A 17,055-nucleotide genomic window follows, 5' to 3' on the forward strand; every position below is an offset into this window, starting at 1 on the left:
AATGCTGGAACTCAACATACGGCCTTCAAAAAAAAAAAAAAAACAAAAAAACAAAAAAAAAACAAAACCCAACCAAACAGAATTTAAAACAGTTCTGTGCAGCTTTTCATACATAAATTACATGAGAACTAAGCTTGAAGGGCGCTTAAAGAAAGCCTGACTCATTGCTTTAGTGAGAAGTGCTGTTTCTGATTGTTTCTTAACATATGCATATGTGACAGGTTTCATAACCACAGCAACAATGATTATCTGCAACAGATAGATGCTGTGAAATTCAGGAGCAGAGGACAAAGTGGACAGTGTGGACAGTTCTTCTGGAAAAAAAATACCATAAATAAACCAAACATAACTTTTTATAACAGTTCAAGACTCAGGTGTAAATTAATATTAATCTGAAGAAGTTCATATAGGATTTATGGAAACTTAGTAATAAAATAATAGCATCCATCTGATCCAACGTTCATCTAAAACAAACTTAAAGCATGTCACTAACGTGTTGTATGAGAACAGTTTTTTTCTGAGCCTTTGCAGCTTCTTAATCTGAGTCACAGACACAGGCACGTGACCACACCATGGAACAAAGTCATTTAAAACCTTGAAACTCATTCACAGTCTAAGGCAGTGGAGTGTGAGGGAGCCAGATAATAACACTGTGCAAAAATGGACAGCTGCGAAGACAAGAAGCACCCAGTTTGTCTCTTCCTGACTGGAATGGAGGGTTTTGGGAAATGTTGGTGGGTGTGAATCTGAACAGCAGCAGCTTCAGCGCCAAATGTTCCACCTGTCTGCTGCTTGGAAATATTATTTCTGTTCACAGTAAATATGAAAAACAAAACAACTTAAAGATTACCTATACTAACAGGATTCCATCACAGCCTCATTCACTGCAGATCAGTGCTGTAGGGATAATGTTTGCAGGGAGGGATTGTAAAATAGGAAACAGTCACAGTGAAGTGGCTTCATAAAAACACATCACCAACACATCTGTCATATTGAAAACCAATAAAACCTGCTGGTAGCACACACAGCATAGATGCCCCATTTCCAGCAAACATGAGTAGAGATGATGGGATATACAAATATCAACTGGCTTTGTTAGTAAATGTATAAATGTCAGTGAAAGGATCATTAACTGACCATTGTTCACTTATTAATTATTATAGTAACAAGTCAAGTGTGTTTTTTCTGGCACCACCAACACATAACAGCTCATGACCTTATCACATGTTCCTGATCAATAATCTACTGATGAAATATCCTTTTTATTATCACTGTTCTGTTATAAACACAGCTTCACATCCCCACACATCAAACCTGGTGAAAATACTGTCTTAGAAACGGGAATAAATGTGTGTTGAGTCTGTTTCCTGCTTGGCCCAGATATGGATTTGAGCTGCGTCCCAGGAGATTACTGTGGTCTCCCTGATATGGGGTTATGAGAGGGGATTCCAATAAAAGGGATCCCAGTAGAGGAAATCAATTATTAATCTCCCACCTCTCCACCTAGGTTATTTTTAGCCCACTGAATCACAATGTGGATAGATGTGGAGCAAAGTGATGTATTATTTCCATGAAAACGGGAGATGAATAGACTGAACTGATGAATTATGACAGAAAGAAAAATGTACATCGTCTGAGGTATTGTCACTTATTCTCCACGATGCTTTTTGTTCAGAAACATATTGTTTGAATGCTGGATTTACCTGGTAGTTATACTTCTGTTTTTCCATTGTGCTAAATTGTACTATAGACAATGCCTATGCAGCGGCTTGACAATTAAGGTTTGCAACAACATTCATGTGTTATTATATGTTTAAAACTAAAACCAAACATATAATAACATTTCATAAAACATTTCTAGTTTAATGAAATTACCCAAACAGGTAGAAGTAGTGCATTTGTTGAGGACTGGGTGGGTGGTTGTGTGTGATCATGGTAATGAACATGTCACCCAGTGCAACAGTGTGGCTCACTGATGTGTTTTTAATAGTTGTTGGCTAACAATGGAGCTCTATGGCACGGAGGAATAAGATACAGTATCAGCCTGTGGTCACACTGTGTGTAATACTTGTTATTAGGATCATTTCATTGCTGTTTTATTGGATATCTTAGAGACAGCTGCTGCATCTACTGCCAGGCAGTGTCAATATTCTGTTTTATAAATCAGTGGCAGCAGGATGCCGCTCCACTGCTGCAGATGCCAGCTACTTCTAATGCTCCTCAACAACATGTTCCAAACACTACAGGCGGCTGCTATCCATCAACTCTATCTAATTATGCTGATACATGGAACAGGTTGTAGCTCAAAATAGATGAAATTGTCATCATTATGACATGATTAATATAACCAGTTTTGCTACTAATGTCATAAATATTTGTTTATTGTCCTGGATAATCAAACTTTGAAACCGAGACTGTCTCTCTTCACTGATCTGTTCTGTCCTGGTGAGGAGGTTTATGATTCAGGAACCAAACCTACTACAGTAGGTCTAAAATGTGACATAACTGTGATTTGGGTTATTAACATAAATTAGCATATATTTAGGAAAACCTACTGAGGAGAACAAACAATGCCACTTTTTTTTTTTTGGTGAACATAAGGTGAACATAAAAGCCTCTTCTCCTCAGAGAAGTCATAAAATCTTCCTAGTAGATGCAGTATTTGGAGACAGTTGTTTTCCAACAGCTTTCAAATTAGACCACGCAGACTGACAGAGAAAATTCTGAACACAACATTAAAGAGGAAGGAAGCTGCCTCAATAACTAAACCTGTAGCAGCGAGAGCTTATCAAAGACACACCAGGCCAGTCCGGTGCAGAACCAAACAAATAGCAGCCATTCTAAAAGAGCACACACCTAGCCGTGAGTGCTAATTCCATCACACTGACAGCACAGGTGTTACAATCATTGGTTATTGTAGAAAAATGTAATTAAGGCTGTTCTACATTTTGTTTCTGCACCCTAAAGGAATGAATCAGACCTTAAGTTAACGCACCATGCAGTGGTGTGTAATTAGGTTTTACATGTGTGCTGCACTCTGCTGTTTCCAGGCTTAGACTGTGAATAGAATAAACCTCATCCATGATGCAAACTGAATATGTAAATCGCATCATGACTGCCTTCATATTGTGATACACTCCTTGTTACATTAATTCATATTCCTCTTTCTTTACAGCCCTGAAACCAAGTAAATATACAACATTCCCTAAAACATAGTGAGAACAACATTAAAGACCTCAGGAGCTGCAGATGTGAAGAAAGCTCAAATGAAGTCATTTGATTTTGTTGTTCATTGTCTCAACATTTAAAATGCCATTAAAAGCTAATGAGTCTCTGTAATGAAGCAATTTAAATGTGTCCTACCATCAGTGTCCTTTCCCCTCCAGTTCTAAAGGTCACATCAGGTCACTGAGCCGCATGCATAGAAAGTTTATAAGTGAAGGAAGTTTCCCATAGTGCCCGGATATATGTGTTCAATTACTGTAAAGCGCTGTCTTTTGAAAGAGGATTTGCAGAGCCAGCACCCAGTGAGCCAGAGGTGTAGCTCAAAATGGCCAAAATGTTTTCCCACTTTGACCAGACCACATATTGGCTGTGGACTGGTCATAAAATAAAAGATGGATTCTTTTCAAATCATCTTTTTATCACAACCATGTGGAAAAAATCAGAACATATAAATGAACTAAATAATTATATATGTTATATGTAACGTAATAATTTTATATATTATTTTTAATGTTTTAATATGTTTTAATGAAGATTCCCAAAGTTTCACAAAATTCTGAGCAGTTACCAAGGTCCAACTCAGCAACCTGATGATTAGATCATGTATGAGGTAATGATAAATATCATAAGAACAGATTTCGTTTTTTATGAGTATGACTAAATGTATCAGTTGAAAGCCACAAAGAGGAAATCCAAGTTTTTTTAATAAACCAGAATCTCAGGAGTCTCTGGGACAATCCCTGAATCTAACCTAAGCACAGACTCTGATTAGGTGAGAGGGAGATTTGAAGAAATATGAGTGTGACTTGCACTGTTCAGACAAACTGTTTTCATTGTTTACCTTCATTTCTGATACAAAGCCCAGCTCCCCTGCCTGCTGCCATGTAAATGAAGGTCATTAGATTTTTTTAGCAACCCTCTTGCTCCTCCGCACTCAAATCTCATTTTGTCATCGCTCACAGGCTTATCCTCCTGTGTGGTAATTTCATTTGATCAAACCCAGGCTTGGCTCAGAGTTCAATGCGACATCGCTGGAGAAGGAGATTTTTAGAAAGTGAGTGTGGGGGATGAGAGAGATTTCAGCTGAAATCAGGAAGCGGAGAGATTGAAGACTAGCGACGATACAGTGAGGGCCGAAATACAGTATAGTGAAAGTGTGTGTGGGGGGTGTGGAGAGACTGTTTTAAATGGCGGAGAGCACTGCATCTGGTACTTTTGATCAAGCTGCAGTGCCACGGTTGGTGGTATATGCAGATGGTGACTCTCTTACATTCCCTCTCAATTCCATTATTTCCATTAGTCCGCAGCTTTTACCTCCCTCTTCAAAGCCCTGTAACCCAACACTTGGCATAGGCTGAACCTAGAAAAAATGAAACCCAGAAAGCAGCAGGCAGTTGAAGTGATTTTAGTGGAGTACTGTAGCCACATTCATTTTCCAAAATAACTCCATCATTTCATGCCCTCTAAATCGGCATAACTGGAAGAGGTGGTGTGTAAATTGTGACAGTTATATTCCCGCCTTTTCCTGATGCACGACGTGTTGGTCAGCCCCTTGATGCCGAGTGAATGTCAGGCTGGTGTCTTTTCTGACCATGCAGAACCCTCACCTGTCATCACAGCCCTGTAAGACCGAGGGTACTGAAGTACTGAAGAGAGAGAAGCAAGGGATAAAACCTTGAAAGCAGGAGAGAGGCATGAGTGGAAACATCAAAGTAAAGGAGAGAAAGGATGGGTGGAGAGGAGAGACTGCGGTAGAGGAACATCTCCTTCAGAATATACAGAATTTGTACACAGATATTATTAATGCAAATGCTTTTTTTGCCAAATGCATTTTGAAGGATTATGTTCATTGAAAAACATCAGAGTTTATGCTGTATTCATGCCGTATCACTCAGTGCAGAGTAATTACACGCAGTGTGAATTACACTTCATGTAGGGTCCTTATTGTAATTCTCAGAGAGAGAGAGAGATCAAGATTTTTTAACTGCAACAATATCTTGGTCTTTGCAAACAGAGCCACAGATGTGTCACCAAACTATAAAATAAAAAATGGCTGAAATCTTCACTGTAATTCATATAATGGAAAAGACATTTATTCTGTTTGCCTGTGTTTTCATCGTCATCTAACTGCTACAAATATTTAACTGCTGTACTTTTTAGTTTTTTAGCAGGCTAACAACGTTAGCCGGTGTTTTGCAGGTGTTTGGCCACAAACCAAAGTGCTGGACAAGGTTCAATCTGAAAGTTTAGCCAGAGGACACATTAAGGTATTGCCAAAATAAATCATTTACTCAAAACCACAAATGCTCACCTTGTGGTGGCACTAGAATAAAAGTCAGGGATCACAGGACAATTAGGAGTCTTCCTCTGTGGACCATGTGTGCCTGTGCAAAATGTTGGACCGTAGTGACCAGTCCATCCAATATTCAACTAATGGGTAAGACTAACCAATGGAGCTATGTTAGAAAAATGCATGAATAGTGTCAGAATAGTGGAAGAGTATCCAATTCTTTACATCCTGCCTTCCATGTTTGGTTTACAGTACTACACTCACCAAGCACTTTATTAGGAACACGTGTACACCTGCTTATTCGTGCAATTATTCAATCAGCCAATCACATGGCAGCAGTGTAATGCAGATACGGGCCAAGGGCTTCAGTTAATGTTCACATCAAAAATCAGAATGGGGTGTGTTTCATGCAAATACTGAACGAGGCTTTATCCTGTCTTGTGCCATCTTTAATGAAGTGCTTTGAGTTTCCTAAACTTAACTGTAAAAACACTGACGGTGAAGGAGAACAGGGCAGAGCACCCAGGGATGTAAAACATTCCCTCTCACTTTGTGTGTGAAAAAGCATAGCATCAGTAACTGGGGAAGTTTTGTGCCAGCTCTTCTTTACACTGATGACTCAGTCAGTCATCTTCTCCAGGTCTGCCTGCCCGTACAGTACATCTGTAGAGTTGTATATTTGTATATGTTGTGTATAGTATAAAGCTGGGATAACGATCTCAGTGCAGTACTTAGTGCTGTTCCTCCTCTGAGTTGAAAAAAAATTTTATTTTCACATCTTCTTAATGAACCTTCATGCTCCATCTGCCATAGGCAGCTATGGAACGGGTGAAAATGTTAATTACTGTCAGGTTAAGTATGTGACTCTGTAACTGAAGCTGAGGCAGAGATGAGAAAACAGGTGAAAAGATTGTTGGCGGCTTCTGCAGAGTCAGTGTTGTCCTCTGTCCTCTATATAGACACCAGAAAGACGGAGAAATCCAGAGAGAGATGAGGACGGATGTTATTCAACACACATTTACTTTGTTGAGCAGAATCATTTACAAACCCATGGTGACGGCTCTTAAGAGACAACCCTATGTGCTTATTTTCAACTAAATTACAACAGCAAATAATAGTAATTAATAAGAAATTAATAAATAATAATTTTGTAGGAAACATAAGCACTGACTGGATTATGCTCACAGGCAACATGTTTTTGAATAAATGAAGCTGCACATTAATTTAACAGCCACAGAGTCACCAAGAGGGCGGGAGTACAAATTGCACGATTGTTACACCAGAGACTGGGGTTTGCTGTCATATCCAGAAAACCCTGTTATGTTTTTGTCTTGTGTCTATATTGTCTCGTGGCTTCTGGTTTTATTTTGAAATCTTCTCTCCTCTCGTTTCAGGTAACTTGCCTCTTCCCCTTGTGTTTCCTCCCTGGTCTGATTGTCTTCCCCCGCCCTGATTGTTTCCACCTGTTTCCCATTACCTTGTCTGTATATATTGTTTGCGTTGCCTTTTATCTTGTGCCAGTTCGTCTTGTTGTATCGTCAGAGAACCAGCGGCTGTTTCTTGTTTAATCCCTTGCCAAGTCAGGTCTTGTATTACATTGATACCTTTTGTTTGCATTTTTCCTCTATGAGCGATTTTCTTTTGGTATTTTGATAATAAAAACAGTTTATTTGTGCTTTGCCTGTTGACTCGTGCATCTGGGTTCGAGTCCTTGTTCGGTCATAACATTTGGAAAACAAACATGTTGCCTTTGAAAATTGTATTAATACGTTCAGCGTCAATGTGTTTGCAACAAATTCATATGTTATCATTATGTTAATGGAAATAGAAATAGAAATAAATTATTTTTTTATCACTCTTTCCAAGGGGACTTACGAGGGTGTTCTTTTTTCATTAAGGCTGTGCTCTCTGCGTTTCCTATATGGATGTCTGTGATAGTAGTGTGCGTGCTCAAGGAATCCACCTTAAAGTCTACTGTTTTTTGTTCGTTTGCAGGTACAACGTGGACACCAGGAGCTCCAACCTGTCCAAACATGTAAGCAGTCTTTGAAAAATCCTATTTATATGTTCAACAGTGATGTTGTACAGAGGCCTGAAACTGACAGGAAGCAGTAAAAAAAAAAATCAACAGAAGAGTCAAATTGAGTTGAAATTCAATTTATTTTACTTCTCTGAATTAACGAAAAAACATTTGTTTCCTATTTTTCAGTCTTAGTGCACATTTAATCATTTACCTATAGACTTTTTCACAGCAGATATTTAATAGCAGAGGTGAAATGAATAGGAATGTGTGGCTAGTTGTTAGCTAAACACAGTGAGCAGCCTTTTAGCTACCTAGAAAATTAATTTACCTGAACATTCTCTCTGCACTGAGCAACAAAGACAGTCATTTATCCCATGTGGAATACTGCAGCCGATAACCTTCATCACTTTGAAAGAAAGATGAATGTGTTTAACTTGAGGTGTTTTCATTGTGTCTCTCCAGCTTTTCCTCTAACCTGTATCTACCTTTCCTTACTGCCTCCTTACCTGGATGAGCAGAAGGTAAGCTGACATCATGTGTCTTCCCTTTAGTTCATTTCTCCTTGTTACCTGCTGGACATTCCCCCCTCTTAGCTAATGTCTTAGGACTGTGTTAAACATACAGCTTTCAGTGTGTTTCTGTGTCGGAAGTCAAAGTGATTTGAAAGTGAAGGGAATCACCGTGCCTCACAGATAATAGACCATCTGGGCTGGATTGTGACAAGATCTCTCATCTCTGAGACTTCGACTCAAAATCCCACAACAGAATGTTGCTCAGTCACCTGTTCATTTCACTGCATTTTAATGACAATTAAGTTCTTTATTAAATCAGGGGAAATGCTTAATTTTTTTATATCATATAAATTATATTCTCTGATGATTATGTGCGTTTAACTGTCACCCAGATGTAATTAATTAATCTTTAGAGCCATAGGTGTTGTTAAGTGTGAGTGAGTGAGTGAGTCAGGTCTTAGATGTGCTGAAAATAGACGTCTCTGAGGCTCTGTTTATGGCACAACATCTTTCAGCTGCCACTTTGGTAAATTTGTCAACAAGAGTAAACTGACTACTTGATACTTGGCACAAACTCGCAGACATAAGGTTATAATACTTAATGTAAATATATATAACATAATAAATAAGTGAATTAAACACTCTCCAACCATTAGGTGTTTTTAAATAGGCATCAAAAAACGTTTTAATGTAGTTACAGCAGGAGCGTCGGTAGGTCAGTCTGCATTTATCAATATAAATTTATATGAGACATTTTCACTGTATTTGTTGTGCGCAGCTACTTCATAGTGTATAAAAAGGTTCTCCTAAAGGTCTTTAAATCCCTGCAGACACCTGAAGGCAGCAGGACAGACATGTAGATGCAGTGGCATTATGCACGAATGTCCACTGTGTTTATCGCATGCAAACAACACCAGGCTGCAACAAAATAACAGCACACTCCTCTACACACATCAGACACTTATTGCTTGATGTTCAGCTGTTTACGTGGGAGATATTGGATCACCAGAGCTCATTAATACTGTGTCATGAACTCCTACCCAACTTTTTAAAAAACATGTTCAGTTCAGGTTTTATTTTGATGAAACTATTTGCAACGAGGAAAACAGGAAAACAGTAAAATGATCTCTTCTCATCCCATCTCATCTTCAACCGCTTACCTGGGGGTGGGTCGCGGGGGCAGCAGTCTAAGCAGAGACGTCCAGACTTCCATCTCCCTGGACAGGACAAAGATACAGTCCCTCCAGTGTGTCCTAGGTCTTCCCCGGGGGCCTCCTCCCGGTGGGACATGCCCGGAAACAGGTCCGCCTTACTGCCGGCAATGCTCCGGTCGTACAGAGACCGGACAGCCCTTAGCAGAGGGCCCTGGATCCCATACTCCCAGAGAACCCCCACAGGATGCCACGAGGGACATGGTCAAACGCCTTCTCCAGGTCCACAAAACACATCTGGACTGGTTAGGCGAACTCCCATGAACCCTCGAGCACCCTATAGAGCAGGGGTCTGCTGTGGCTCCCTGTAACTTTGGAAAAAAAACAATGAGTATTTAATTTAATTCTAAATTTGAAGATTATAGTGATCTTGTAAAATTAAAATAAAACGTTTTTAATTTTTTGTTGCTCAAAATATGCGTCACAACCGCAGATGTGCGACACCCGGCGGCAACATTTTCAGGTTGACAGCTGACTGCATGGTCCAGTACATGTGATAAAGTGATGATGGAACACAGAAGCAGCACTTGTGAGATTGAAATGTTGTCAACATGGTTTTCTGTTGAAGTTTTGCTGGTGATCTTTTAATCATGTCATCTTGTTGCACCTTCTTCTTCTGCAAGGATTTAATCGCTCCACCAACTTTTTTTTTATTTTTTATTTTTTTTATCTCAATGCAACCAAGTCATTTTCTTGTGCCAATTATTCCGAAATTCAGTTACATTTTCCGCTACATTTGCATGGACTTGACTATTGAGTTAATGAGTGAATAAGTCAACGCATGAATGAGTGCGAGAGAGAGGGTGAGTAAGTGAGGGAGCATGTAAACCACCGAGGGTGAATGTATGAGAAGAAGTGACTACAGTATCACAAAATCCCTGCTGTTTGTTGTGTTGTATTTTTGCAGTGGATAGCCTCTTAAAGCTAACTAAATCTATATGTAAATGAAAACTTCTCATTCAGTCACCATATGAGTCTCCACTGATGTAAATATTGAAAAGATAACGGTAATGATGCACTGCTGTGGAGCTGTATGTGTATAGCTCAGCTGTATTGTGTAGCATTAACTGTGTGCTGGTCTCTTCTCCTGTGTGAAGGACTTCCTGGGTCAGATGTTCTGTACATTGGGGGAGATCATCGGCTCGACTGGCAGCAGGCTGGAAAGGACACTGTCGTGAGTACAGAACATACACACGTATATTACTCTGAAGTTTGTGTGGAAAGTCTCACTTACTTTTTTAATGTCATTCACAAAATGCAGAAGCATTGAACTGACATGTTATATACAGGAGCTGAATGAAATTAAGTGGCCAACAGTTGAAAGCAAAACACACAGGCGTTAATGTATCATTCCACTGTCTCTAGTTCACAACAGTTTAATCCCATCTAACCCCCAGCTGACAAACTCAGGGACTTGCAGGTGATAGTTCACTATTAGTCAACAATGGTCAGCAGTAGAAACAGTGAATCACTCTGGTTTGAGATGGTAAAGTTGCCTTTCTGATGTGCCATCGTGTTGTTTAGCGTCATACCAGACTGCAGCAGTACTCTTATACACGGTGCACAGTCTGTGATCACTCTGCTCAATATTTATTTTACGATCCAGCCCGAAATCATGACACCACATGGTATTTCAGGGCTGATTTGTCAGATGGGACAGTTCGTATGACCTTAGCATGTTTTCCACGTAAGACCACACACCTGTGGCTCTGAAGTGTTCTGCTATATATCTGCCCTGTTTCCCGAGTTTACGTGCATCAGCAGTGTTATCACGTTCACTTCTCAGAGGAGAACATCTCAGCTTCTGTACCTTGACTACTACTTCTCTCTGTACATCGAGTCTGCTGTGTGTTATGGGTATAAAATGACACATGTCAAGTGATGCAAGGTTGCACAGTGATGGCGTGTTACCTACTCTTTCTACATGACTCCTCATGTAAGTCCCACAAGACATGTTCACAGTCAAAGGCTTTTTTATTATGGATGAAGCATTTGAACTCACTGGAGTACAAACGTAAATGTCATTGCACTTCACATGGAATATCATCTCACCTGCACAGAGATGAGGAACAGTATTCTGTAATACTGTGAACTGTGGGTCCTTATTCTTTAGGACTGTAAATAAAATACAGCAGGTCGTGCATCTTCAACCAGCAGATGAGCATTTCATCAGTAGATGTTAGTGATGTTATGATGACAGAGATGGAGCCTTTTCTCTCAGATCCTGAATCTTCAGCATCCTTTCATTTCTTCAAGCTGTTACATTAACTTGTGGCTGCCTGTCAGTCTGTTTGTGATTAGAATCAAATGCTGATTTGTCCTTGTGGACACTGGACCTTAACCTCTTTGTTTTTGGGGAGTATTTCTGCCTTTTTTGTTTTTAATGTTTAACAGTGATAATGGAGATAGATGGGAAAGGAAGGGAGAGAGTGAGGGGATGACATGCAGCAAAGGGCCCAGGCTGGATCTGAACCCAAGCTGCTGCTGTAAGGTTTCAACCGTAACACATGGTACGCGCCTAGCCAGGTGAGCCGCCGGTGCACCCACTCATCATTTCCTCCTACAATCAGGAGGTCGGAAGGCTCCAGGCTACAGGAAGCCCGGAAAAATGCACCGGCAGTCCCCAGCTCCTTTAGATATCATTAAGGCGTCCTTGAGCGAGGGGGAGCTTTTACCCTTCAACTGGAGCTCCTCATTGGCCAGTAGTGGAAAGCTGTGGTTGCACTGGGAAGCTCCCAAGTGTAAATGCAGCCCTTATACAGGTCTGTAGTACATACAGTATGGATCATCCTGGAGATATTAAATGTTAACAATTGACCCTCTGCCATTCAGGGTGCTACATTTTGCAGCAATACCCAGTGCTGCAGTAAGAATACAAGAAATATGATCCAATGCTGATGAAATCCTGAGTGTCACCTGTCGACCTTTGATCGGTCTGTCATCATCACCTCGACCGCAGACAGCAGGTCTGACAAATTGACAGCTTCTCTTCCCACCTTGGAGAGAGCAGAGGAGCGAGTGCTGTGTTTGCCTGAGGCAGACAACGTGAAACAAGATGAAGCTACTACTTCGCCAAGCCTCTTGTTTATGTGTTTTGAGAGCCTGGAGGGCTTCCACATGTTCTGTTCATAATTAGACGGTCACTGTGATGGGCTGAGTGGTAACGTGTGTGTGTGTGTGTGTGTGTGTGTGTGTTTGAAGCATGATGATGTTGTTCTTCAGGTATTATCTTGCAGAAGACAAGTAGGAAGTGAATAGAGATTCTTTGTTTGGTTATGGGGATATAAATGAAAACCAAAGCGGATATCAATACAATTGATTGGTGAAAGCCTACCGTCAAAATGAAAACATAAACAACCTCAACCTCAGTGAATGAAAAGCTCATATACAGAGTGGTAAAGCACACACCTAATGATCAGCCACCTATAGATCATATTCCCAGTGTGAAACCATCCCCTGTCAGAGCCGACCAGGCTGCTGCTCCTTGTGTTGTCATTTATCTTTATTGAAGCCTGCAGGAGCATTTCCTAATTCAGATAGCTTGTCACTGAGAGGGAGGGGGAGAGGGGCATGGGTTGTGTTAGCAAGGCGAGAAGTGTGTTTTATTACAGGAGACTGCAGCCTGGATGGAAGGCACACATCCAGGTTTATGAAAGCAGCTTTCATGTTAAACCCAAAACATTTGATGGACAGGGACATGCAGGAGTTGGATCAGTTCAGTGTCAGTAAAACAGCCATGAAAATGTGACTGTGATATTATAACAACAGTCTGACAAGCAATGCGAAAACTTCTCATCCAGTCATAACAGTTGTTGTCACTGTTGTTGGCTCTCGAGGAGCTTTGTGTAATCCTGTTTGAGACGACAAATGTAGACAAATAGAAACTCCGTGTTACTATGACTACTACTTCTTTTAAGTATATCACAATTGGCACTACCTGATTAAATTTACTGCAGGATCATATGACATCTTGTCCTGTCTGTTAGGTTTGGGCAATAAAAGCACTTTGGTTAAGGTTAAGATGGGAAAGATGGTGATTCTGGTGAAATGTAAATAAACAAGTTGTGTCAGAAGTCAAGTTTCATTTTTCTGAAACTTTCACTATCAATGCATATGTGACTTAAAATAATCAACATATTCTCATTATGTTAATAGAAAACATAATCCAGTTGCAGTTCTGTTTCCTGCAAAGGGTATTTACTATTGCAGTTTAGTTGTGTAGAAAGCTTCATTTAGAGACAGGGCCGACATCTGGCTGTTACAACACAGCTGATACCAGACACACTGACAGGAATGATAAGGAACCCAGGAAGAGGAGGATACACTTGGTATGACAGTATGTAAGAGTTTCAAGTTCAAGGAGCAGACACACACACGCGCGCACACACACACAGAAATTATGAAAGTATGTTGACCCTCTTTTAATGACAGACAGGTTTCCAAGGCAACTGAAATCATGAAGTGTACTTTATATTCTGTGCTGCAGAAAAACCCAGCTAGGTGAGCTGCTTCCTCCATGCTGCTCTCTTCTCCTGTGCTTGAGATGACATCAGAACCATGGCGAGGATCTATTTTCAGATGTTGGGTGGGGAGAGGAAGAGAGCCCTGTGGCATTTAGCACATGGATGACAGGATTAGGAGGGAAACCCACCTCAAGCATCGAGTCATGACGCACCCACTTCTTTTTAGGCAGCTTAAGGGCTTGCAGGCTGGAAAATATCTGCGATAGCAATCATCCACCTGCCGACCTAAACTGAATCGCCTCCTGTGCTGTGGTAATGTTCTCCACAGTCAAGATCTGCATAAAGTAGTGTGGCTGCTGTGGCAGTTGATACATGACCAAGTGGAAAGGCATAATGAAAGTCTATTAAGATATTTGGCATTTTCAAACAGCAACAGACCATGTTGTGTCTGAACTGGGTTTGTCTGGTTTTTGACAGGAACCAGTGAAAGATTACTTGATCAGATGCTGAGAATTACTGGATCTATATTTGGAAGGGGGATGACTTCTCTTCAGAGCCATGTCTGATTTGCAACCCTTTGGCCTTTTTCTGACGGAGTTGAGTCATTAATCTCAGTTAAACCAGTCACTTCACACAGTATTAACATCTTTGGTTGAACAAAAAAAATCATTAATGAGCAGTGTGCATATCAGCTGGCACACTTTATTAACTTGTGTGTTTAATGAGGGCTTTGCCTCTGAGATGTAAATCTCTGTCTGTTGGCAGTCCCTCTGATTAAATATTTAAAAGCCATACGCAGATGTATGCTTGATGCGTCCATGCCCATCCAGCGTGCCACTGATCCACAAACTGGCGAGAGCTCAACTCTTTGATCAGTCCCTATCACTCCTGACTGTTAACAGACCCTCACACTCATTTGTCACTTGACTCCATGCCACCACCACCATTTTTGGCCCACCCAGTGTTTAACACCAGCTCTGTTCATCTGACATGAACCTGATGACTCCCAGCTCTCTGAAAGTTTCTGATTACAATCTGAGAGCAACATCCAACCGTGTAGCTTTGTCTTTGATGTGTATGATGAGTTGTGACAGAGCAGGATGTTTGCTTTTTGATCTGAACTGTCGTCTCTGCATCCTTGTGCTTGCCTGAGTTGTATAAGTTTTCAGAGAGAATCTTGCCGTGGAAAGGAGACTTGAGTTCCTGTGTGGGAGCCTCTGGGTGTCGAGGCTGTGGCTGCTGCTAAGCCTTTAGACAGAGCTATACTTTGAGATGAAGCAAGATCACAGGGCTGTGTGTGTGTGTGTGTTTGCCAAGTGAGGAGAGCTTTGAATTGATGCTTTTGGACTCTAGAGACCAGAGTGTAGGGGAAATAGTTCGGGGTGGCGGCGAGCCTTGATAGATCTCCTAAAAGTCTGTTTCCAGGTTTCCCAGGTATCCCTCCCCATCACAGTCTGCAGCTTCTTAGCCTGCCACAGTTTCCTGCTGACCCCTTTGTCAAAAGAGCAAGTTAAGGGATTAAACCTCCAAAACAGATCTAAAAGAATAGCTCCACAGTCAGGTCTGGATAAACCCACGGCCTTGGGGAGAAACTGTAGGGCCCTGTTAAACACACACATCCCCCAACTAGATGCTCCCACACTGGAACACTATATCCAAGGGCCTGTGTTTATAAAACTGCCAAAAATAAAAATTTGGACCTAGGCAAGGGATTAAAATCCTTCGCTTTTACTCCAATTCACAAACTTAAGAATAAAATCTTCTTTTTTAAAATAGATCCCAGATGACTGCAGTACATAGACCACATTCCCATTCACCCTGAATGTGTATACATGGCTCTCTCTCTATATATCTCTCTATCTATGAAAATAATGTACCAGACCCACCGTTAATTTTGTTTTGGGGGCTTAATCAGACTTTTGCCAAAATGGAGGACTGTCATATGTGTCTCCTCGCAACAAGCTGTGAAGAAGGTTTCCGACGTAAAATCAAAGAAGCAATGACACACTCCATAGTTGTTGGCAGCCACTTCATAGTTTGCCAGCCACCTTAAATGTAACTACGTAACACTAAGTTACACAAACGTCCTATTTTTGTCATGATGTTGCCACTAATATTAACTTAATTTGTCCGCAGACACGTCCCAAATTCTCTCTTTCATCCCTTTGATGAATTATGAAAACCATCACTGCAGTTGGCTGTTATCTCATCAAAATGGAATGTGATTCAAAATCAACAGAGCTAAGTTCCAGACCATCATCCCTCAGACTGAATTTGCAGCTTAGCTGGTCATCAGCAGAGCTAAGCTACATACTGTCAGCCATCAGACTGTTTTGTCTGCAGTGTGTCAAGGTGATGTGGATCATAATGTTAGTGGAACATATTCATTGTATTCACTCTGAGCCACTACATCTACTTTTAGCACTCAGCTGCTGTGGGTTCACTGTAATCAGATTAGCTTGATGCTGACTTGACATGGGTGGACAGTGCAATTGCTGGTTTGTTTTGAAATGATGATGCTTGGGATACCCTTCTTCTGATACCCTTCACTGCTCGGACTTTATGGGAGAATTTAATGTGCCAGCATTCTGCAGCAATGCTTTAATATGGAAGATTGCTTTTCATTTCTCCATTTCCTACAACCTGTCGACATTGGTTTCTTTTAATCAGGACTACGTTATAACTGCCACCCTGATGATGAAATTCTTCTAAACTTAATGTTGGGATTTTAACACAAACTATGATCTTTTGACAACCCTAACCAAGTTGTCTTTGTGCCTAAACTTGACGGTTAAGTTTTAACCAAACCATATCATAATCATAAAATATATTTATTTTTCACAAATGATCTGTACTGGTTTTGGAGAGTCCAGGCAAATTATGTCATCCAGCTAATATTTGTGTCTGATCAGTTTGACTCATTTTTAGGACTTATTGTTCAGTGAGTTTGTGAGTTTGATCAAACACAGATCTGTTTAAGAATATTCACCATGTAAAAACAATATACATTAATATTCAGTATTAAAACTAGAAACACAAGGTAACAATGGGACTTTGTGAGAAGCAGACCTTCATATTTGACCTTATCTACACTCGCTTCATGATTCTTGGGAAGATTAGATGGCTGACCAGAAACCCTAAGTGTAATTGAAACTAAGAAAACTTAGAGTCAGATTGAATTCAGATCATAATGAGCACAACTATGTCTGTAAGCCACCTGTGCAAGTACTCGGTCTCTACAGGGTCTTTACTCCTGTTACAATGGCTGAAATGATCCCAGAACCAGTCACATTCGCCCTCTGAGGATAAATTTAGGGTCGTACAGAAGGAA

General features: G+C 40.6%; 1 protein-coding gene across 3 annotated transcripts in view; it reads left to right on the forward strand.

Moving 5' to 3' along the window:
* The window catches only part of LOC121179841 (copine-9-like), a 129,176-nt gene that overhangs the window by 42,083 nt on the left and 70,038 nt on the right, over positions 1-17,055 (forward strand). For 2 of the 3 annotated variants that reach the window (XM_041034908.1, XM_041034910.1), the window contains exons 5-7: positions 7,511-7,550; positions 8,057-8,059; positions 10,359-10,435. In XM_041034908.1, the coding sequence (XP_040890842.1) occupies positions 7,511-7,550; positions 8,057-8,059; positions 10,359-10,435 (120 nt within the window). Of the gene's footprint in view, positions 1-7,510; positions 7,558-8,056; positions 8,060-8,162; positions 8,171-10,358; positions 10,436-17,055 lie in introns of all 3 variants that reach the window. The other variant, XM_041034909.1, reaches the window with a different exon arrangement.

This window comes from Toxotes jaculatrix, chromosome 3 (assembly GCF_017976425.1).
Source record: "Toxotes jaculatrix isolate fToxJac2 chromosome 3, fToxJac2.pri, whole genome shotgun sequence".
Classification (NCBI taxonomy): Eukaryota; Metazoa; Chordata; class Actinopteri; family Toxotidae; genus Toxotes; species Toxotes jaculatrix.